The 23,569-nt window shown below is 38.0% G+C and overlaps 2 protein-coding genes across 7 annotated transcripts; one reads left to right on the forward strand and one right to left on the reverse strand.

Moving 5' to 3' along the window:
- The first annotated feature begins 113 nt into the window (after window positions 1–113).
- Window positions 114–10,746, forward strand: LOC103701828 (uncharacterized). Of its 5 annotated transcripts, XM_088708990.1 has the most exons (7): window positions 117–283; window positions 361–415; window positions 489–693; window positions 2,804–2,948; window positions 3,064–3,276; window positions 9,620–9,839; window positions 10,270–10,746. In XM_088708990.1, exons 4-7 carry the CDS (start codon window positions 2,920–2,922, stop codon window positions 10,534–10,536), a joined length of 729 nt encoding a protein of 242 aa, XP_088565116.1. In that variant the 5' UTR covers window positions 117–283; window positions 361–415; window positions 489–693; window positions 2,804–2,919; the 3' UTR covers window positions 10,537–10,746. The 5 variants fall into 5 exon arrangements, with proteins under 5 accessions (XP_008782240.2, XP_088565116.1, XP_038986016.1 ...); XM_008784018.5 differs by lacking the exon at window positions 2,804–2,948 and having other exon boundaries at window positions 114–283; XM_039130088.2 differs by having other exon boundaries at window positions 489–2,948.
- A 1,794-nt stretch (window positions 10,747–12,540) lies between these two features.
- LOC103701829 (uncharacterized) lies at window positions 12,541–23,287 on the reverse strand. 2 transcript variants are annotated; one of them, XR_015972199.1, is made up of 10 exons: window positions 23,089–23,287; window positions 22,883–22,987; window positions 22,718–22,777; window positions 22,463–22,636; window positions 22,272–22,382; window positions 16,978–17,049; window positions 14,341–14,424; window positions 14,131–14,231; window positions 13,654–13,929; window positions 12,541–13,178 (listed from the first exon to the last, which is right to left on the reverse strand). XR_015972199.1 is itself a non-coding variant. In XM_008784022.5 (10 exons), exons 1-10 carry the CDS (start codon window positions 23,164–23,166, stop codon window positions 12,804–12,806), a joined length of 1,245 nt encoding a protein of 414 aa, XP_008782244.2. In that variant the 5' UTR covers window positions 23,167–23,250; the 3' UTR covers window positions 12,541–12,803. The 2 variants fall into 2 exon arrangements, 1 of the variants encoding a protein (XP_008782244.2); XM_008784022.5 differs by having other exon boundaries at window positions 13,654–13,738; window positions 23,089–23,250.
- Between the last annotated feature and the right edge of the window lie 282 nt (window positions 23,288–23,569).

A 23,569-nucleotide genomic window follows, 5' to 3' on the forward strand; every position in this document is an offset into this window, starting at 1 on the left:
TGACGTTTGCTTTGGCGCTGTCCTAACAAGTGTCTCTCCTATTGGTCCAGGGTCAGGCCTTAAGAGTCCCAAGCCGCCTCTATCAATATATAAGCGTTTCTCCGCCCCTCCTCGTTGTCTCTCGGAACGCTGGTCCCTGCCCTGCGGAAATCACTTTAGCTCTTTCCCGCAGAAGAAAAAGAGCGCGGCTCGAGGGTCTCCATCTCTCCGCCTCGATCTCTTCTCCTCCGCTTGCGGAAACTTCCGTCGCTTCTCCCGGCCGGTACTCTGGCCTTTCAGCCAGGTTCCCCTATTCTTTCCCCGGTTCCTCTTTCAGGGTTTTGTTTTGATCGGCCCTTAACTTCCTTCTCGTTGAATCAGATCCTCCCATCCGGTCTTCGGAAGAAATCTCTCCATGAATCAAGGCTGTTTCGCGGTAATAGTCCCCGACGATTTCTTGGATCTCTTTTTCCCGTTCCCTTACACGTGGTTTCGCTTGGGATTCCTAGGGCATCTCAAGAGGACGGGAGGAGCTTGGTTTGATTTCTTGATTTGTAAGAAATCGCACTCTTCCCCTAATTGATTCTGGACTGGGTGAGAGATGCCGCGGATGGTATCTCGATCTCCTTCGTACAGGAGAAGGCGCTCTCCTTCTCCCAGGTACAGCAGCAGGAGAAGCAGAAGGGATCGCAGCCGCTCTCCTTACTCTTATAGGTGATCTCGCTTGAAATCACAAACCCTCAGCATAGCCCTTTTTCTTTCTTAGATTTGAATTTCCCTTTTTTCTAATGCATCTTGTTTCGCAAGATTCCAGCTTGTAATATATCTGTGTATACCTTTCTGCTTCTACTTCATAAGAATACATTGTATGAAGAAAGATTGAATGAAAGCAAATTTGGTTTCATCCTGTTGGAGCATCAATCCACATGTAAGACTGATTGCTCGATCGAGTTAGAAGTTCTTACCAGGCTACAGTTAATCCATTTTTCGAGTGGTTTATGATATCTTCTTGCAGCCAGAATGGAAAAGAATGATTATTTTTGGTTTATATAAATTGGAGTGCCTAAGGTTTTCTGTTAAACGTAGAAATATATTTCCGTTGCTAAAAGCATAGTGATTGTGGCATCAGCTGGTGCTTGGACGCTTGTTCTTCGATTACTTAGCTGCATATGATTTTTTTTATTTTTTTCTTTTGTCCTCAATGAAGGTGGTGATTATTTTGGAGAGTACTGTGGAGATGCATGGTGGTGTCAAAAACTGGTTATAATTTCCGAAAGCTTTTTTGGATTGGTTGTTTTCATGTGATTATTACCTGGTATTTGGTTGAAGCTTGTTCATAGACATATTTTGTTAACTTGGTGCTGCAGAACAGTGCTTTTAATTTCTTTAATGAGATACAGAGGTTGCAAAATCTTTTCCTTCGGCAGACTAGTTGAGACAGAAAAATGCTGGTTTTATGTTTGTGTTCTGTCAACCAGTTGCATGCAAAAAATAGTTTGCACCCATTCTTAAGTTGCTATTCTTGTGACCTTGAATAACGTGGATTAATACATTCTTTTTTGATCACCAATAATTCTAATGAAGATGAGAAAAATCATTCTCAAGGGAAACGATAAATCAATTTGCTGAACTTTTTGTTGAAAATCATTTCAGACTGCTTCTCCAAATGATGTTTTTTTCCAGATTGATTCCTTCCAATCAAGTGTGCTTGTTTGATCTCGTATAATATTGTCATGAATTACAGCTGTATCAAAGTCCTTAGTTTAATGCTTTCATGGAAGATTATTTGCTGTGTCTTAGATAGATGATGCTGAAAGTTGAAAGATGATGATCAGTGTGTTGTAGCTCTGTTACCATTGTTATCATTGTTACTGCTATTGTTTCAGATACAGCAAGAGCACCACATCCTTATGAAGAAAAAGAATGTCATAATGAAAATGGCCATAATCACAAAAACTTTTCTTCTTAATAACAACCCAGCTGAAATTGTTATTATCCATATACAGCAGGATGCACCACATTTTTTACGGAGGAAACAGATAGCTTGAAAATACTAGTCATGATTTTGTGATTATTTACTTCTTCATAATAGTCTTGCTGAACTTGATTTATCAACTCAGAAAAATAGCAAACTTAATAAGATATGACCTGGAATTCTGAATGTTGGACAAAAATATTAAAATTGACTCCGTTATTGTGGTGTATTCATCCTGGTTTGATTATTATTGCCTCTTCTATAGACGAAGAATGAGATTTTTTTAGATGGTGCTCTCAAGGGGGTTTGCAATAACTAGCTGCATGTTTGTGTTTTGCGTCCCAACAGATACACAGCAGTTTGAATATGATTATCATGCTTTACTTATGGAATGGATTGGTCTGCTCTCAGGGAGTTCATTTTATATATGTTATGTAGTACCCACATGTTTTTGAGAAAGTAATAGTTGCTATTTTTTTAAAATTTTTAATGCTATGGTATAGTAGTCGGATTGATGATCTTGCAATGATAGTAATCTTCGAGTTCTTGCAGACGGTAGCTATGCAGTTTATTCAGTAGCAATCATACTTCAGTCCCAATTTTGTTCACTTTTTCAATGGGAATAATCTCTATCATTCTACTTTAACAATGTCAACAACTCTGTAGGACTTCTAATGGTGCATGAGATTAAAGAACCTTTGATGTTTGGTTAACCATATCCATTTGATTATGGGATTAAATCTAACATGAATTTTACCTTCTCAAAGTTGTAAATGCTATTTATTACTGGATGTGTATTCTGTAAAAAAATAAAATTTTATAAGATTTTATGTTTTCACTGTCAAAAAGAAAAAAGGACCCATAAAAGCAGGTGGTGAATGCTCATGGTTATCCTTTGGTTGCTTGATTCGGACTTACAAGAGTGTTTTGGTAAAAGATGGAGCATACACAGCTAACACTTAACAATGCTTGAGGTGACTGTACATGATATATTGTAAGTCGACTAGTCTAGTATTATCTTGTAGTTGAAAAAAGATTTTGTCGTCATTATTATATGTTTCAAAGATTCTCTACACTGCTTCATGATAATGTATCATTTCATTTTTTAGGAGAAAAAGTAATTCTCCTTCATCAAGATGGCGAAAAAGCCGTTCTCCAACCCCTAGGAGGCGCAAAGGTCGTTCTCCATCAAGGAGGTACAGTCGACGAAGCAGGAGCACCACAAGGTCCCCTGTAGACAAGTCTCAAAGCCCTAGTCTTGGATCAACAGAGCGCAAAAATTCCATGGAGAAACAAAGAAGGGAAGAAGAAGAAAAGAAACGGTAAACACCTACACCCCTTCCTTTGTGGGCATTTTCTACACAAAGCTTTGATGGTTACCATTTTGTAAGTTTATTCTACTACTTATGCTCTTCATATTGACACACTCTCGCATTCTCTATATGAAATGCATTATCCCCTACTTCATTTGCATACCTATCCCTAACATCGTCAGCCATAGTGTTTGTGGTGCTCTATATGACACCCCTACCTTGTCAGTATGGTGGCACCTGTATCCTGCCATTCATGTTTGTGACAAACCAAGTTTGAGTAAGTTTTGCATTTGGGGAATGGTGGTAGATGAAAATCTAACTACCAAGGTTTTGTGCACTATAATTGTTGGAAAAGCCATGCAAGATTTCTAATGGAACTTGAAAATTCTCTCTTAGTGGCTGGATGATCGAGCAAGGATTGCTGGTCACTTCAATGGTGATGTCAACCTTGATGCCTTCCTGTTTGATGATTTCTTTTCCTTTTCTAATTGCATCTGATAACTTTTTGTATCAAGATATGACTTGTTTGTTCTGATGATGGTTATGAACTCAATAAACAGTTAATGTATTATGATGAGTCAGTTTTAATTTAAAGAAAATGATTAGTCTGGTCGAAATACAAAAATCTTCAAGAATCTGTGCTTCTATTCTTTGGCCATATCACATATTTATGGCTCTCTTGCTTAGGAAATTATATCTAAATGTATAAACTGATCCTAAACTGTCAGGCCTCCTGTTATAATGTTAATCGGCATGACACATAGGGATCATGTAACTCAGAAGCATTTCCTAGAATATAAAAAGTTTTATGAAAAGGATATCTGTGCTGCTTTTTTTAGTAATGGCATTAAAATAGAAAAGTTCTTTTCTGTCACTTTCTTTTGAAACATTTTATTTATGTGATTTACTTATGCAATGTTGTTCTTTTGAACCTGCATGGTTTCTTAAAGTTCTTTCCTCGAGATTAGTAATAATTCTTTTTCATGTGATCTGCTTTCATGCTCATTGATCTGATTTCCAGATGAATTTTGAGGGATGGGATAATTTTTGTCAACTTTTTGGGGGATGCATTAACTCATTCTATTTATGTAATAAATTTTAAAAGATTTTTTGTTGTGCCAAGTTTGTTACCATATTGAATTCCATCTGCATATAGTTTCCAGGTAAATCCTCATCCTTACACTTAAGCATGAAAGTTCAGAAAAGGAATAATGGGTTACAGGGAGAAGAGGAATGTACATATGTATCTATGGCTGGCTGACTCAAACAAAGATTGAGATAATTTTGTAGTTGCACTTTAAGGATTTAAAAGGCAGTTATGCGAACATACATGCTTAGGTGGATGCTGATGATGGAAACAATCATCTAGGCAGATTGCTGTTAAATGATTTAAAAGCAAATACAAATTATGTGTATGTGAAAATGACCAAAAAAAAGATAAATGAAAAATCTTAAAATGAAAAGGAAATATTTGTATACATTTTTTATGTAAGATGACATCTTAGTTCGTAAAATGGCAGATTTTTCCTACGTGTAATACAATAATATAAATAGATCGTCTAATCCCTCTGGTCTTTGGGATTGTATTGTAGTTGAAGCTGAAGTAAAAGAGTTATTTTTTGAATGGTTGTATTTGGGGTTTGCTCCTCTTTTCTACCCTCTAAAAAAAAGAGCATCTAAAAATATATCTTCTACAATTTAAGCTAATACAACAACATTTGGTGAGGGAGAGGGAGAAAAAGGGTATGATGGGCTCACCGATTTCTTAATACATTAAGTGAACCCTCCCAATGCTTTACCCATGCATAAATATCATCTATGAATGGACTATATTTAAATTGCCTTCTTTTTTGTTATTTAAGATTACGAAAGATTTTCTGAACTTAAGAATTCTCAAATTTTGTTTTCTGAATTTAATTCATCACGATTTAAAGAAGTTCTAAAGTTTTTCCGAGTCTTATTAAAGCTCCCCACTTCTATTGCATGTCCCTTTTCTTGCTAATATGTATATCTTTTTGGAGTTTATGTTCCCAACATTTTTTTAACCTTTTGTCAGACTTTGACTATCTGAGTTAATTTTAAACCTCAACTTTGTCATTGGCAGCGACAGTTATAGGTGACGGTGAATGCATAATGTGTGTGTGTTCCATGTTTGTGCGAACATACTTGAGGCAACAATCCTTCACTTCTAAACTGTTGAATGTAAACGATCTATTCATATTTGTTTGTCTGTTTTGGTGTTGGTCAGTAGTTGCAAAAAAATTTTGGGGATGGACTCTATTTTTGACCCTATTGACTGTTACAAATTGAAATTTATTATGAAGTAATTGAGTGTGTATGGAGCCAATGAGTTAATCACTAGCTTTTTTTGAAAAATAAAAGTGAGATGAGGATGGTAGATGTTTGACATGGTACATGAGCAAGTCTCATGTTCAGGTTCTCCTGTTCTCATATTTATGCTGAAGGTGCATAAGTGCTCCATTTTGGGCTTAAATGGTCCATTAATAATTTAATTTAACTGAAATTGTTCGCATTTTCATGCTTGAACTCAAGAAAAGATCCTGAAGAGCTTTGAAGTACGTGGAGGATATCTCTAGGGTATGGCCAAAAGAACATTCAGTTAATGTTTAGTTTCACAGAAGAAGGTGGCTATACTCCCGCTGGTACTAAATATACATGAGAAATTAATGCTAACATGTCTCTTTTACCATTTGGAGCTCAGAGATCTCTTCATATTTGCATGGAAGGTTTGGAATGCAGAGGATGCGTAAGCATGTTAAAGTGAATCTTCACGATAATAGTAGACTGAAAATGAAAACAATGCCTTGTGATCTGCTGTTACCAATGTTTGGCTTCTTTGACTGATCTATTTAAAAGTTATTTGGATTGAATTTTCCCTGTCATGCTTATCTCACTTCTGCACCATAAAGAACTTTGTTCCGGTAAATTTTCAACTATTTTCAATCAATTTCATGAATATATATTTAAAATTATTTATTTTTACTGGATTGTGAATGAATTTCAAATCTGAGGAGCTTCTCATAAGTTGCTTTTATTAACTAGTGTCCAACATGGAAATCTTGTCTAACTGGTTTTCACCCAAAAACCTAGGCTTTGTTTCTGGGGTGAATCTGTCTCTCTCTCTCTCTCTCACACACACACACATACACACAAACATCTTGGGGGTTTTAATTTCTGCTTCCTTTCTTTATCCTGAAACATCCTATGATCTCCTTGTGCTCGTTTTGCCCTTTATTGGTGTCTTGAGAGTCCTAATTTGGTTTACCTACTGTTCAGTAGGCTTATATATATGGAGATGTTACTTAGGGTGCCTCTTTCTGTTTGTTTTGTTACTTGTTCCATATCATAACTGTTGGAACTGGATGTCATGTTATTTCTTCTTCCATTTCCACTGTTATCAATTCGTTCACCTGCTAGCTATTGTCCTTTATTCTTGGCCCAATACTTTGCAGCTTTCCCAATCAGCAGACTTCATTAGCGCGTGTATTCCTGCCTAATTACAGGCACTGCGGTAGGTTCTCGTATAATCATAGCGGTTTTGTTCACTGTTGCGTCAATTCTTCGAAAAAGGAATTCATGAGGTTTAAATATTGAGGTTGTGCAGTCTTGGGCATAATTGTTAGCAGATAATCTGATAGTGGCAGGTGGTAACTTACTCATTACTTACAATAGTGGAAGTGTACTCGGGGGAAATGATGCAGAGATTTTTTAACTGCATCTGAACCCTTGAAAAAAGTTATGGTAAGTTGTGATGGAGACTTTTGGCATTTCTGAAAATCAACTCATGCGACCTCAAAGATCACCGATAATATTAATTTGCAACTTCAACATAATTAAATAAAATACTAACTTAAACAGTTAAGAAAAGTTTAAATTAGGCGTGCCAACAATCCAGATATGAAGTCTCATCTAGCCCTTACTTACGCTTTTAGATCAGGCCTCTGTAGTTTGGACTGTCAAAGAAGAAAAAAATAAATGCTATATCAGGGCAGAGTACATTGATACATTGTTAATGAACTTAAAATTGACTCTAGGTTTGCTTAACCCATTTTTTTTATGCTGGCTCCATATATCCTACTCTGCATTGGCTTCTATCCATTTCCAGAGTCCTAATAAATATTTTTCAACTGTTTGATTGGAAAGTGGACAAAAAAAGAAAGCAAGAGCTTGGGTTATTAATATTGCACAAGCCGAACTCTGTGCAGCTGTTTTATATGGTTATAATCAGTACATTCCTTCTTAGTAGTCACGTAGTCAGTATGACAACTTTGTTCAAATTTTTGTTTTATGAATTTTTTGAAATTGCTTGGACTGAGGAGTGTTGATCATCAATTGTGTTTTCTATTTGGCAGTTTCTTAGACGTCCCTTCTTTAAATATTGCTAAAGAAAGTTTTTGAAATGTATAATTCAGGCGTCTTGTCCATTAATATTCTGGGGTTTCAGTAATTTCTTTTCTTTATAGATCTTGATATGTTTCAATTTAGTAGAAAGTTTTGCATTTTCCTAAAGTTTTTTTTTCATAATTGGTTGAATTATACAATTTGCAAGGGGCATTAAGGACTGGGATAAATTTTTGGTTCAGGACTGATGCATTTTTCGGTTTAAAGAAAGTTTTTGAAATGTATAATTCAGGTGTCTTGTCCATTAATATTCTGGGGTTTCAGTAATTTCTTTTCTTTATAGATCTTGATATGTCTCGATTTAATAGAAAGTCTTGCATTTTCCTAAAGTTTTTTTTTTCATAATTGGTTGAATTATACAATTTGCAACGGGCATTATGGACTGGGATAATTTTTTTGGTTCAGGACTGATGCATTTTTCGGTTTGCAAAATCTGCTTATTCCATGTGGAACTAAGCAAAATTGTTCGCAGTATATATTTTGAGAGGCATGGACTAACTAAAATTTTAAGAAATTCTTTTATGTTTAAATGTGCTGCGCAAGTTCTAGATCTTATAGGTTGTTGACGTTGGACAAGTGATTACCCAGATTACTTGCAAAAATATGGAGTAATTAGTAAGAGTGTCTTGTCATTGCAAAGAAGCAGTTGAAATCAGGAGTATCAAAGGATGATCCCGAAAAATGAAAATTGTCAGGCAGAAATGGAGGAGTCTCACGGATAGGCTACCTATAGGTGACCCCAAGAAACAAGGGTTATTCTAGTTTCTTGTTGGACATCTTATTTAACAATTCATTCAACTGTAAACACATGCGCATCATTTATCACTACAGGATAGATGAAGTAAAATTACAGAGACTTGAAATCAGGTGGCCATAAACATGAGAGATCGCCATTGCGTAAGAAGGGGAAGTAACATCTTTGAATCATATAGGAAATAAAGGGAATTGGGTGATGCATCATCTTTGTTTGGTTGTGTGGAAATGCTTGCATTGGAAAACATGAAATCATCATTTTAACTGTTGTAGGTTAAGATACGATAAGTAGAAAACCTTGACTATCTGACTTTTAAACTTTTAAACTGCTTTTGCTTTAATGACTAAATTTGTACTTTAAAGCTACACATTTTAATTTACCAGAAAAAAAAAAGCTACACATTTTACATAAAAGTAGCAGGAAATCCATTGCTGGGTTAGAGTTTGGCAACCAGTTAATCTGGAACAAGAGTTACTCTTGAACAATCATATCACAGTAAAATAAGTTGCTCGTCTATGTGTTGCCGAGGCAGCTCAGGATTTAGTTTTGACTGCCTCTAGATAGTGTGATAATGGTGGTTCGTCAGTGTCACTGTCAATGGTTCATAATAGTGGTTCTTCAGTGTCACTCTGAGTGGTTCTCACTTTCCAGTCATATGTAGTAAACAGTTGAGGCATTTAGCTATCATTTTTTGTGCCACAAACAAGCTAATGCGACATCCGGTTTTCTGTGCTTTGCATTTAAGTAGTTAGAATTTGATAGTGCGACAACTGTGCTTTAAATTGAGCATTGAAGTGTTTACATGATTAGTTTTAAACCTGCCACAGGTTTGACATTCTTCTCCACAGGATTTTCTGAAGGAAGCTACTGCTATAGTTCCACTTGTTATATTTGATGATGCAATTGGTGCCTCCTTTATCTACTGTTCACCAGTTTGAAAACTCATTTGTTTGGATCTGGATTCTTTAGAGGTATGCCTAAAAAGCATAAGCTTGTATTTAGTATTACGATGGACAGAAGGAAGGCTTAGCTGGTCAGGATAATCGAAGCTTGTCATACTGTTTGCTGATAAAGTTAGGCCTGTTTGTCTGGCCTCAAAGACATGTTTCGATGTTGATTTCGACATTAATTTGGTAAAGGACAGTTCCTTGTCTAACATGTTGCTTTTCCTAACAGGCGTCAAAAGGAAGCAGAATTAAAACTATTAGAAGAGGAAACTACTAGGAGGATTGAAGAGGCTATTAGGAAAAAAGTTGAAGAGAGTTTGAACTCCGAGGAGGTCAAGCAAGAAATACAAAGACGGATTGATGAAGGTCGAAAGAAGCTGCTTGATGAGGTTGCTGCTCAACATGAGAAGGAAAAGGAAGCAGCTCTTGTGGAAGCCAGGCAGAAAGCGGTAAGCATTTTGTATGGAAACAAGCTATATTGTGCACTTACTAACTTTACATACAGATATTTCTTTTTCTGATTGTTTTTATGATCTAAATTCTGTGTTTTAGTGGGCATGAAATGCAAATGTCAACTTTATACAGGTTCTGAATTAGTTGTGATCAGGTGGGATGTGTGTTAGCTTGTACAAATTGGTCTTGCCTCAAAATTGGATATATTCCTGCTTGAGTTTGGTCGGCATTCAAATGTTCTTATATCTATATACTAAATACTGCTAACAGCTTTTAGCCTTTGTTATCTTGTGATCTGAAAAATTAAGAGTGAGTTTTGTGTAAAATCTTAAAATAGATAGAATACCTTCTTGACAATTGCTCTCTCTTTCTCTAAACTTGTCATTTGGTTCGTTGGTTGGTTGTGTTTTGATTTGGGCATTGCAGGAACAAGAACGGAGAGAGAGTGAGGAGTTGGACAAGATGCTTGAGGAGAATTGGAGAAGGGTGGAGGAGTCTCAGAGAAGAGAAGCTTTGGAACAACAGCAGGAAGAGTTGGAGCGTTTTCAGGAGTTGGAGCGGCTCCAGAAACAAAAGGAAGAAGCTATGCGAAGAAAGAAAATGGAAGAGGAAGAAGAAAAGGCAAACCTGATGAAGCTGTTGGGTAAGAACAAGTCTCGTCCCAAGTTATCATTTGGAATTGGTTCAAAGTAATTGATTGCGAAAATAGTTTGGTATTTATGTTTTAAATGCAGCTGTAGTTATGTAATTGGTCTTTGTTGGTCTAGTACCTGCTAAATTGGTGAGTCGTGGGAATTAAGTGAACGAGGTAGATCTTGTTTCTCGCTTAGGTATTATTTATTTAGCCACATGTGAATTATTGTTATAAAATTTCTATCAAGTCTTCATATTTCATTTTTTTCCCGTTTGTTTTGCATCTGCTTTGCATGCCTACTCTCTCTACAAGGGTTGACTTGTATGGAGTTAAAAAGAGTTCCGCTATCTCTCTGGCTGTTAAGAAGTGTGTCAAGACCTAATATTTGATTTAAGAGTAGATGGTTGGGACTTGAGAGTTCTTCATTGTTAATTCAGGAATTACAAATTTATCTAACAGGATTGATGTGATATTCTCAGCAAAACAATCGCTGAAATTCTACATTTTATAATCTTGATCCTTCTGTATCCCTTGTCTATTTCCACGGTTGAACCTAATAAGCTGTACTGTAAACGTTTCATTAGTTCCTTGGAGAAGGTTTTCCCTGAGCAGATCTTGGGAAAATTATAATGCAGCAAGTTATCGATTCTAACACGTATTCTCGAGTTGTATCCCATGCTAGCCAAAAGCGTGGAAGGAAATGATGACCATGATGTACTAGAAAGTCAGTCCAGTGTTTTCACGATGTGGCTAGAGATCTGGAAGGAATCTTGAAGAAAAATTGTCTTACCTACTACCAAGTGGCTGATACGAACATACAAAATTGTTGGCCGTAGCTGGACAGAAAATAATGGTCTTGAACTTCTCCACGTAACATTTAGCAGGACCACGGCGCAGATCTTGGTGATGGATGGGGGCAAAGTGTGAGGGACCTATGAAGCCTACAGCACATCAACGAGATGTAGCCTCGCAATTCATCATTCTATATGCAGCCTTTTCCGACCTCTTTAATTAACCATCTTTAACTTTCAAAATGATTGGATTGGGTGGGTGAATGATATGCAATTCGATGTCATGCTATATTCAAGTAATCGAAACCCGTTCTCGAGTTTATGCTGTCCAATCTCCTCACGCTTGTAGGTGCCGACGTTGATCTGGTTGCCTGCTGAAAATGAAGCAAAATATGCGCCTTGCCCGGCGTCCACAGGCTTGATACCTGAGAGGCTCCTATTCTGTCCAATCCGCATAGGCCACAGTAATGGGTCATGAAATCGATAGGATGACATATTCGTGCAAGTTCCATCTGTACCTTCACAAGGTGGACGCACATGCAGCTGGATTTGGACTACCGAGAGCCAGAAGGAAATTTTCAACTGCAGAAAAACCCTCTAGTTTTTGGATACCTGAGATCCATTATGAAGCTTAGAAGATTTGCCTAAGAGCCCATCATTTTGGAAGGAAACCCTCTAGTTTTTGTTCATCATGGATCCACAGATCATATTGTGCTCGAGAGAACTACATTCCATATACCGCACTGATCAACAGCAGCATTGAGCCTGAACTAACGAGAGCGAGGATTGTCACATGCGGGCAATGGGGTCCTGCTAACTTTGTTGTAGCAAGGATGGTAGTTTTTCCAAGTCTAGTGCAATCCTTCATCAAAGAACAGAGTGGAAGGACAACTTCCCATCATTAAATTCTTTAGGGAACACAATGAACCACCACATCAAGCTCCCCTACAAGTATGGCCTACTAGTCGTCGCACACGGTCTCTCCTTGCTAGGTTAAGAGCCCACATACGGTTAAATCATCAGCCCATGGTCAGCTTCAAATAGGCCTTATGAACTAGATTGGCATTGAAAACATTTATAACGATGCAAGGCCTCACACAAAGTCTATCCAAAAAGTATTATTTATTTTCTTTGGAATGGTAGTGCCGAGCTAGGGTTCCAAATCTAATCAACTCCAACCATACACCACACAATTGATCTGTGGTCAGTCTCAAAAAAGTCTATGCTGCAATATCCCCTAGCCTATATGGGACATGAACTGAGTCAATACTATGCAAACAAGTGTCATATTACTGAAATATAGAATAACTACAATGTGAAACTTGGTTCTAAAACAAGACCCTCACATGAAAACAGATGCAGGGGTCTAACGTCTCAATGTAAGACTTGATGCTGGTAATATTGAAAACTCAAAAGCCAAAAAGGAAAAGGCAAATACAACCTCAAAAACACGAGCCAACACAATGCAAATTCAGAATATAAATTTTACTGAAATACAGAATACTTTGAATGAGTGACCTAGTTGCTACACCCTCCTACTGCATCTCAACAGGGCTTGGACTAGTATTACCACCAGTTTCAGACAGCTTGACCGTATCATCATCAATCCTTTCATGGACTTCAAGGACTTCATCCATTAGTTCATCCTCAGCAGCTATATCCTCCACATCCTCTTCATCGTCATTGCCACCTGGAATCCTCCGTGTCTTGGGGCCATGTTCCAGCTTGTGTGTCTCTAGCTCCTTGTCCATAGTCTCCTGTAGAGTCACCAGATTGTTTGATCTCCTTGCGTTCCGAGCATTCTGCCACCTTTCCAGCTCCTTCTCGACATTTGAAATATACTGCTCCTCAACTTGCTTTTGGTATTCTGACAACTCGGCTCTTCGTGCTGATTTCCATTCAAGAAAAACCTGTAGATTCCATCCAATTTGTTCCTTATCAGTGAGACCTGTTGATCCTGAATACTACTCAGACCACCAATGCATGTATAATAAGATTTTTCCATCTACAGAGATTTCCTTTCTCAAGACCATCAGATCGTCTAATGAGTAAACCATGTCCTCGAAGTCTGGGAAGGAAAAGAACAAAAGAAAAGTGCATAGAAAAAGGAAAGCATTTCTTTTTATTTTTCAATAAAACAAGTAAAAGAAAAATCATCATTGATACAATACATTCTGCGGATTGGTCACCTCGGCCGGTCACCTATCCCAATAAGAGGTAATGTCTTTCCTCACAATGTTGGGAAAGGAGAAAGCATGGACAATTTATAAGTTATCAGAAAAGATTGCCCTAATTATCATCATCCTGAAAGTAGTGCATATGAGATCATTCATGTGCCCAGCTTCACGGTGCATGGGTGGGAGGGAGGGAGCATTAATATCATACCTGTTCTTTGTGCTGTTCAACAATAGTAGGATCATCGACTAATGGTTTGACCGGCATGTAATATATTGGGGGTTCTGCCTTAGTCCTAATAAAGATAGCAAAAGGAAGTTAAGACAGAGTCAATATCCACAAAGCAGTTTAAGTATGGTACAGAAGACATGCATAAGAAAAGCTTCCAGTCGCATCGAAGTTTTAACACTATGCATACAATCAGAAACTTATCTGCTTCAACTAAATTGTCAATATGGACACTTTTGGGCCAAAAATAAAAATAACCTGCAGTGCATAAGGAAGTTGATAAGATAATTCCAAAGGCATTGACTTATATGCATTAACAGAAAAGATTAAAAGTTAACATTAAGTGATAGCAGCAATGAGAAAAAGATAAATTTACAAGAAAATTAACGGATGTAAGTAGAAGAGAACTGAAGGAAAAAGTGACAAACTTGTAAAAGACTTTTACAACATAACTCGTACCTTACAAAATTGGACAGCTTCTTATGATGCTCAGCCCAGAGAAGAAAAAGCAGCTCCAACTTCTTTTCTTCTGCCTTAGCAGCGACACGAGCTCTAAGTGTCTGGGTTGAAAAATATCATGATCAAGTAAAGAAATCAAAGATAGGCAGGCAAATTCCATAATCTATGCTACACTTGAGTGAACAGATGATCAGGAAGCAGAGTAATCACCAGATCACGCCTGCGTTTCTCTGCAATTTGTTCTCGTTCTTGTTGCCTTAACCTTTCGCTTTCCTCACGTGCCCTTTGTTCAGCCTGCATGCATTGAATAAAATATAAACAAAAAGCACCAGGCCTCATGTTTATGTAACTAATCCAGCAAAGAAGGACAATAAAAGATTTCTACTTATAGGCATAATGTTCTAACTTACCCCACACAGATCATATATATATATATGTGTGTGTGTGTGTGTGTGTATGTATGTATGTATATGTACGTACGTACGTACGCATGCATGTATGTAACATGTGAGCTTGGATCACTTATTTCATGCTTTCATGATTCACTATATTGGCATTTAGCAACTCAGAGAATCAGCATCAAAGATGACATTAGAAGAATTAACCAGAAATGCACCATGAAACTCCGATAATACAATCAAGATAACAGATACAGCAATCCAAAGATAGTATGCAACTTGGAAAAAACCCAAATCCTTCCCCCATTCAAATGAAACTTCTATCCATAAAAGAGACCCTCAACCAGGTATGTGTCTCTTCATTGTTAAACAAGCTTTATAGTTGTGCTTGAAACTTCAAAATCAGAACACTTCAGTATCAGCAAGAATTAATCCAAAACAAAGGTGGGTTTCAAATTTTGGCCCAAATTTATAAGGTAAAATATTAAACTGTATATGTTAGTTATTCATGCTAAATTTTTGCCTTTTTGATTTCAGTTTTTCATAGGACATGCAAGCATTGCAATGCTAGCAAACAAAGAGAAGAGAGTAATTTTTCCATATAAGTTTGCTATCCTAGAACTGAAATCTCATAGGCATTTGACATATAATATGTTAGTACCATCGAATAGTATAGTAATATGTTAAACTCTAAACTTGATTTCTTTAAAAAATTATAAAAGATTCAATTATTTCAATGCAAAAGAGATACAGAAACAACAAAACATACTTCAAACTGAGGCCCAATTTGTTTTCTTTAATTGTTTAGATCCATATTATTTTGGCTCCCCTGATTACAGTTAATTTTTACGAGTTTTTTATAATCTTCAACTGAAATGGTTGAAACTACAGTAGAAACTAGAACTGATTTAGTCTGGCTAAGACTGAAAATAAAACAAGTGTTTGGATCTTGATTGCTAATGGAGATCCATTTGTATGATGTTATATCATCGTCAATATAAAAGACACATAGAAATGAGGTTTTCCTGCTTATGTCCAACAAAATAAATTGCACAACATCATGACTTTATACTCATTATTCGAAGTTTTTAGCACATCATTCTTGGATTATTTGGTGAAATTTGTCTGTACAGGGATACCTCAACTAGAACATATCCTTTCTTTGCTATTGTTGATTGCTTATGCCTGATGAGGTTCGGTCATAGGGATACACTAAATTGCAAACAGTCACTATTGTTCTAAGAGATAAATGAGGCTTTTCATGCCTACTTCCTGCCAAATATTTTGCACGGCATCATGATTTTAAATATCTTAAAGATAGTATATCATTATTTTAATATCATGCTAGGTTTATTTATGCAGCTAAGCTGCGTCTGAATGCAGGATAGCTAACTAGGGGGTAGCTAACCTTAACTCCAGGTATCCATCCCTCACTTATCCACTTATTCCTGGTTAGTAATATTCCTTGTCTGGTTGAGGCTTGAGGACTAGTGGAATTAGTTGCAGAAAAATGTGAAATTGTCAAAAAGAGAAAGGAGAGCTCTGTGGGTTAAAGTTATTTCACCCCTATGGATGAAATAGCTTTGCCTGGTAAACCAGATTTTTGTTTGTGATTAGTGGATAGCCCACGGTTAGCCCGAACTTATCTGGAATCCAAACTGGGTATAACAGAGAATTATTATCCCTTTAACATAGAATAGAACATAACTACCAAGTATGTGGTAGATGCCAAATCTAGTGAACTTGCTAATTTTTCCGTGCACCTGTTATTAAATAATCATTGAAACAGAGTGTCACCAGCTAAACATATTCAATGAAGATGCTGGGAAAAATAGCGCATATGCTCCATAGAAAGGCTGATGGAACGAAGTAACATAACTGTAACAATGCAACATATCTGATGGGGAAAACATTGCAAGATCGATAAGAAATTAGGAAAGGAAAACATATTGGCATTCCAACCAATAAATGTTAAAACATAAAGGGACGTGTGCAACAGCATTTTGGAGGAAAACTATATGACATGACAAATCTTCAGTTTACCATTTTAAGAAACATATTCTACTTAACATAATATGTTTGTCATACCATTGAAAATGGAAGCAATAATTTTGAGACTAACATAAAAGAAAAATCACGAGAGAGATTTTGTGGACATCATTTTTCCAGTTTCTATCTATCGTATCTATAATGTAATAAAGAAATTTTAGCGTGCATCCTATACCCAGTGGTATTCACCTCAAAGTAATTATTTCCTTTCAAGGAAGCAGTGGAACTTTACCGGTTCCTTTTTTCAGATCATTTACAGTCACAAGATAGCAAACACACTAAAAAAATCCTTTATTATGATTTCCACTTGAAATTAGGATTTCAGTTATGAGAAAAATCCATAAGAAGCACAAAACTGAAACAGATGAACTCCAACCAATAGAGGTTAGAAGTTACTAACCCTTCGTAAGGAATCTGACCTACGCATGAACGCCTCTGTTGCTGATAGTTGCTTGTCCTCTTCACGAAATTTCTGGATCAAAAAGACATAAGAAATCAATTAACTAAAGTCTAAAGCTCAAGAATTTTATGTAAGAAATTGCAACAAAATGCCACAAAAAGTCTTCTCCAAATATTACAAAAAACACGTAAAGTACAGAGATCAGCTTATAAAAAATTTAGTGTCTTTAACATAATAAAAAGCAGAATCAATGCCATGAGAAATTTCATGTTGTAAAAAAAGAAAAGAAAAGCCTAGGAAGCGCATAAGAAATGCTTCCAGAGAACACACCGATGATCTTAATTGCTGATCATTGCTGATAATATCAAAAACTAGGTACCTAGCTAGGATAGCAGTTTTTCCAAATAAAAGATTGTAAATGAAAACCATAAGCAGTTGACTCACTGGCTGACTAGCTCAACAAATATCTTTAAGGATGAAACCCAACCCCAGCCTGACATGACCCAACCCTTAGCTACACCTATCAGAATGGAGTGCCAAAGTTCAGATGAAATATCATTAAGGAGTGACTCCATAATTGATTAAAACCAAGTGAACGGTGACACTATCAGGTGGTTGGAGCTGATAACTGCATGCTAGCAATTTATGGTGGAAGGGAGTGGATGGATTCCTCCACCTCTCCCATCAACTTTGATGAGCATTAAGTGCAAAGCGACTGCACATTGCACATAGGAAGGCAAAAGTGCTATCATTTGTTTCTGATGAAGCATAATCGGCCATCTAGATATATTATAAAAGAAACACCCAAGCAAGTACATGCATCAGAAATTAAGACCACACAGGTTGACTTGGGAAAGGAGATTGATACTAAGTATATAACTTTGCCCCATGAATTATTGGATTCTTCTAGAATTATTGGACCTCCAATTGTATTATATATAAAACTGACGTGATATGATCTACATAGTTAACATTTCTTTCACATCCTACCATTGTCATCACCAAATTTCCAATAAAATAGACACTGAAGTTGAGCTTACGTGCTCTAACCACTAATTCATGCTGACGTTTAATTTTCAAACATCAGGTCAAGAAATTATGCATTTTATATATCTTTTATAAGAGGAAGACATAGTAGGAGTTTTACATCTATCAAAAAAATAGAGGAGAAAATTGCAAGGCTGCTAAAAGTTTTACAGCAAGCAGCTATTTAACTGTAATTTCATATTCTTTACACAGAGTATGAAATCACTTTAAACTTGATCATCTATTTCCTAGTTTATTTGTTCCTTGACATCAGACTAAAAATTTGCTACGTACACATTACAAACTTGATACGTTTAAATTTCACGCATCTCAATCTTGTGGGATTTTAATCATTAAAATCATTTTATACCCAAACAACTACTACATTGTTGCAAATGAAATTTAAGCCATCTACACTCCCTGAAGTAAAGATTAGTACAGAAACTCAGTTGCGAAAAATTGTACTAGTTCAATATCATATTCTTACAACCAGGTTTCTTTAAGATTTATAGCTTTGTTGGATAACATATACATAGGATTGGGCTCCTCATGACCAGCTTTGGGATTGGATCCAGCCAGTTCCACAGCCATTGGATGGGCGTGGATTTCAACCCCCCTAAAATCCTCTCTATCTTGTTCCATTCTCGTGAAAGGGAAAAAAAGGAAAGATATCAAATAGGAAGGACGTGTACGGCTCTCCCAATCTCCATGTTACCATTACCCTCTCTCTCTCTCTCTCTCTCTCTCTCTCTCTCTCTCTCTCTCTCTTCCTCTCTCTCCTTTCTCTGCAATCCCTCTCTCCCTTTCCCTCTCTCTTCTACTACTCTCTCCACCACTCTCTTTTTCTCAGAGATCTACCTCTCCCCTCCTGAGATCTCTCTCTACTTCCCTCCTTTCTCTCATGTTCCCTATTCTGTCTCCCTCCTTCTGGACAGGAGACAAGGCATTCATCCCCCCCTCCCTCCTGCCTTTCTTTTCTTCTCTGTATCTTTCTCTCTAAAATATCTTCTTTGTTTTGAAGCTGATTTCTTCTAACCATAGATCCAAGACCTTTAAGGAAAACCTAAATTAGTAGAAGAAATTTTTTTAAGAAGCTAAGGACCACAACCCTACTCCCTTCTATGCTTTTTCTAGTATCCCTCCTTCATGTTCAACATAAGGACATAACTTAGCAAGGAATAAATAATTAAGGTTTATGAAGCAAACAGTAACATAGATCTAGTGAAGACTTTTAGTCTATTGGATAAGCAAAAAAGCTAGATTGTCTTTGACTTCTTGCTTTCCATATTTGAGTAAACACTTAGCATGTAGAGATAAATAAAATACATGGCAAGGATAAACATTAACCTTGAAATGATAAACACCAAATCCAGAATAATAAGCATTAAAGTTGCAGAAATCAGCAGTAAAAATCCGGTAACATGATGGTTAGGTCAGGCCTACTTCAAAGTAAAGAGAAATGAAGAAGAGCAAGGAGATAAATTAATGTGAAATAAACAGTTAGGATTAGGTAGTAAACAATAACATTACCATTGTAAAGACTTGCAGTCTACAATCTCATCTCTCGCTTCCTGCTTTCCAAATTTGACTAAACACTTAGCATGCAATGACAAAGACAAGTAGGCCAAGTGACTAGTCCAGACGGAAGCAACTGGAATATACCTGTTCTTTATTGGGTTTTCTTTTACATGAGATTAATATAAAGGTGATCACTCTGTCACTATGGAATCCCATTCGACTTTACCATTCAAGCCAATGATCTTATATACACAATTTATGATATCCTAGACATCTTTGGAGAGTTCTAGGGAGAGCAGCTCGTTGGCCTCTAGCATTGTGGCCGAAGAGAACTAGCTAGCTTCAGAGAGAGGCACAGAAGGGGCAAGCATATGAGAGGGAGTGCTAAGAAAGAGGAATAAAGAGGGTAGAAAGAGAGAGAGGAGAAGGGAGAGAACGGGAGAGAGAGGGTTGGGCATCTCTCTAGGAGAGAGAGTAGGAGGAGAACAGGAGGTATCTTTGAGATGAGAAAGACAAGAAGCAAAAAAGTAGCATAAGCGAGAGGGAGGGGCAGAAAAAGAGAGAGAGAGAGAGAGAGAGCAAAGAAAGGAGACAACAAGAGAGAGAGTAGAGGAGAGAAAGTGGAGAGAAGAGAGGGAGAGAGAGAGAGAGAGAGCACGGGAGGTAGAGATGGAAAGTCATAGACCCCTTCAATTTGACATTTTTCTTTTTGTTCCTTTCACGACAAAGGAAAGGGACAGCGAGGAGTTAAGCGGGGGTGTTAGAGTATGCAAATTTATACTCATCCAGTGGCTAGGGAATCAGCCGAATCCCATCCCAAATCCGGTCGTGAGGAGCCCAATTCACCTAGATATGCATATGCATAAATATATGTATATATGCATATATATAAATATATGTATACACACACACACACATACATATAGATACATATATCATACCTCATATCTATATAAATATTAGGGCAAGATCGGCGGAACCGTCCCGAATTGGGCGGTTCTAGCTGACTCGAGCCGTACCGGTGGCTCACCAGTACAGTTCCAGCAACGGAAACGAGACCCGTTCCTGAAGCTGGAGAAGGAGAATGAAAGAGAGAGAGAGCAGGGCAGAGAGGGAGAGGGAGAGGTGGCAGACACCGGCAGAAGGCCGCGAGGGGCCGACAGAGGTCGCGGCCACCCTCCGCCAACCTCTCCCTCTTCTCTCTCTCTTTTCCTCTCTCTCACGATATCGATAATTTCTCTCGGTACAAGCCCGATACAGGCCCGGTACGGGCCCTACCGAATCGTCCCACCGGAAAACTGGTACGATATCCGGTACCGGTTCCTCCGACCTTGCATTAGGGCATGCTATAATTCATTTTTACTTAATTTCATGCATATCTAGTCTGTTGTTTTAACCTTTTTAGCTTTCCTCTCTTGAACAACCAACAATGACCTTACACAACAACTTAACTTACAACTTCACCTCAACCTCTTTTAAATACAATGTTGTTTAACTAAAATGAACAGAACCACAAAGTTTTTGTGGACAAGGCCTTCATGCCTGGATGAATTCTAGCTTCATCTAGTATTAAATTCCTTCAATCACCTTAACCCTTATTGAAAGCAATTTGCAGTGTTTAGATGTTAGAAAATATACATGTATTGAGAATAATTTTGGGCATTTGGTGTCTTGCTTATGCCTCCCCATGAGAGCAGATATAGAGAAGACGTGTTCTTGGTTTAGAGTTTTTGCTCTAGGAGTATCAGGAAGAGGGACATTTCTGATCGAAAAAAGAGTGAATCCTCAAAATTCAAAACCAAATCTACCAACAAATATGGATGTTGACCATGTTCCCAAGGGAAAAGAAAGGATATGTGAATATTATTTTATTTTTAAAAAATCCAACATTTATGCCTTATCTGCAGTCATATGGTTAACATAGTCCACCCTTGTCTTTTTGAATCCTCAAGTCCAAAAGAATAGGACACCCGTTCCTAAGCCCTAGTTAGCCCTAGACTACATTTATAATATTTAAACTACAAGCCCATAAGGTGGCTTTAAGATAAGAACTTGATATCTAGCACCTTTGTATGGAGTATGGACAGTTTGAAACTTTGGAAAATGACATGCAACGTGATCCCTATTCGTAGATAACACAACCAGCTGGACAACCTGGTGACTTTAAGCAAGTTAGCATACATCTATGCAAAATCCTGACCAAGAAACACTTCGGTGCACTCTTGATCTTATATTTTCTACTCTACATCATTTTGTAAATATTATATTAACACAAACAAATGATGATGACAACAAATAAGGTTAAGGACACCTCCTGCCAAGAGGAAAACTTCAGCCAAACCAAATACAGTATTTTACTCATAGTCAATCCAACAGAAAATATCTGCAACAACCAACCATATAGCCTCCTTTCTTCTAAGAGGCAGCCCCCAACTGACACAATAAACCACTGAAAAATGTGCTCATCATAATGCTTACTGAAGAAAGCATTGGCAGTGATGCCAGAACTTTAACAAATTATTCATGCATCGCTATAGAGTAACTAAACTGTCACCAAGAAGGTAAACATCAAATAGTAATGAACTAGCTAAGACTGGCAGTAATTTTACAGCACGGACAACTGCCCTAAGCTATAAATATTTGCAGAAGTATAAGACTTAGTACACCAAGAGCACATTAGTGCATAAAAAACAGAAACATGAAGAAGAGAGAAATCAAGACAAAATGAAATTATTGATGCAAGGCATTACCTCCAGTGTCCCCAAGAGCTGCCCCAGCATTCTTTTGTTCCTCTTGACCAAGCTTGGGTCCTCATCTTTCGGCAGGTTCCTCGGCACCGGCTCTGTTGGAATATCAAAGTCCTGCAACAAAACGCAGACAACAATTACTAAGATAAGAATCCAACAGAATCCCAACACACAAAACACAAGCCGAAGCTCACCATTCTCCTTGACCGGGCATTCCCATCCCTTCTGAACCCACCATTACTCGGTGAGTCCACAGCCTTCTGTTTGCTGTTCTCCCCACTGGAGGCCGCCCCCACTTCCCCAGCTGGATCCTTCTCCTTGGCATCATTCACGCCGCTCTCATCCTCTTTGGTTTCTCCACCATCCACCTTATCACCAAGCCCATCAAGAAAACTGATTCAAGATTTTGAAGGAAAAATTTACCACGAGAAAAGGCTGCCGCAAAATACCTTGACAATAGCCGAAAGGAGCCGTCTCTTGGGAGCGGGCTGGTCCTCGGATTCCACCGCCTAAATCCCATCATAATTCCCACAAAAACTCGATAAATACATCAAAAAATCAACAAAAATCAGAAGGAAAAGTGCTGCCATAGAATGCAAGGATAGAGAATCTACGGGTCGAACAACACCGCGCTGGTGAGGCCCTCCGACAGAGCGCAGGCCGCCGGGAGCGAGGCCGGCGCGGCGGAGGCCTCTCGGATCTCGTAGCCGCTCGGTGATCTGGCGCAAAATAGAAATCAGGTTTCGCATAAGAGAGAGAGAGGGGGGGGGGGGGGGGGGGAGAGGTAGAGGGAGAGGGGTGGAGAAAGAGATATAGGGACCTCGCGCTGCTGGCGCTGGAGTTCTTGGATCTCTTTGCGGAGCTCGTCCGCCGTCTTCTCCACGCCGCCGCTCGCCATGACTCTCCGTCGATGGCTTCCTCCGGAGCGCGATCAAGCACAGGGTATGGGGGGAGACTTTTTTTTTCAGTGGGGTAATCTGAACCGTTCATTAGCAGACAGAATCTTTTTATTTTCTTCTGGGAATTATGTGTCTTGGTCCTTGTGTTTGTCGATTATCAAATATTAGCCCTTGAGGACTATTTATTAGAGATGGACCTTGGTTTTTGTTTTGTTAATCAAAACAGATTAAGATGGTTGATGACAGTAATTATCAAGACCGGATGGTTAGTGTCACGCCCCGAGCCCGAAGCGCGACAGACGCCGCACGCCCGCACGGCGGGCCGCACAGGCGCGCAAGGCAGCAGATCATACCAAAGCAGATACAGCTTTTCAAAGATAACATAATTATTTAAATTGTTCA

The sequence above is a fragment of the Phoenix dactylifera genome, chromosome 12 (genome assembly GCF_051530095.1).
Source record: "Phoenix dactylifera cultivar Ajwa chromosome 12, Ajwa_hap1_PhDact_Kaust_v1.1, whole genome shotgun sequence".
Classification (NCBI taxonomy): Eukaryota; Viridiplantae; Streptophyta; class Magnoliopsida; order Arecales; family Arecaceae; genus Phoenix; species Phoenix dactylifera.

Bases quoted from the DNA above. Each gene is read 5' to 3' on its own strand.
- LOC103701828 (XM_008784018.5), top strand. From the start codon at position 581: ATGCCGCGGATGGTATCTCGATCTCCTTCGTACAGGAGAAGGCGCTCT. The intron at 694-3,063 runs GTGATCTCGCTT...TTCATTTTTTAG, and splicing joins CGCTCTCCTTACTCTTATAG to GAGAAAAAGTAATTCTCCTT. The intron at 3,277-9,619 runs GTAAACACCTAC...TTTTCCTAACAG, and splicing joins GAAGAAGAAGAAAAGAAACG to GCGTCAAAAGGAAGCAGAAT.
- LOC103701829 (XM_008784022.5), bottom strand. From the start codon at position 23,166: ATGGCGAGCGGCGGCGTGGAGAAGACGGCGGACGAGCTCCGCAAAGAG. The intron at 17,050-22,271 runs GTAATGCCTTGC...TTTTTGATCCAG, and splicing joins AGCTCTTGGGGACACTGGAG to AAATTTCGTGAAGAGGACAA. The intron at 13,179-13,653 runs GTATGATATTAA...TGGAATCTACAG, and splicing joins TTGAACAGCACAAAGAACAG to GTTTTTCTTGAATGGAAATC.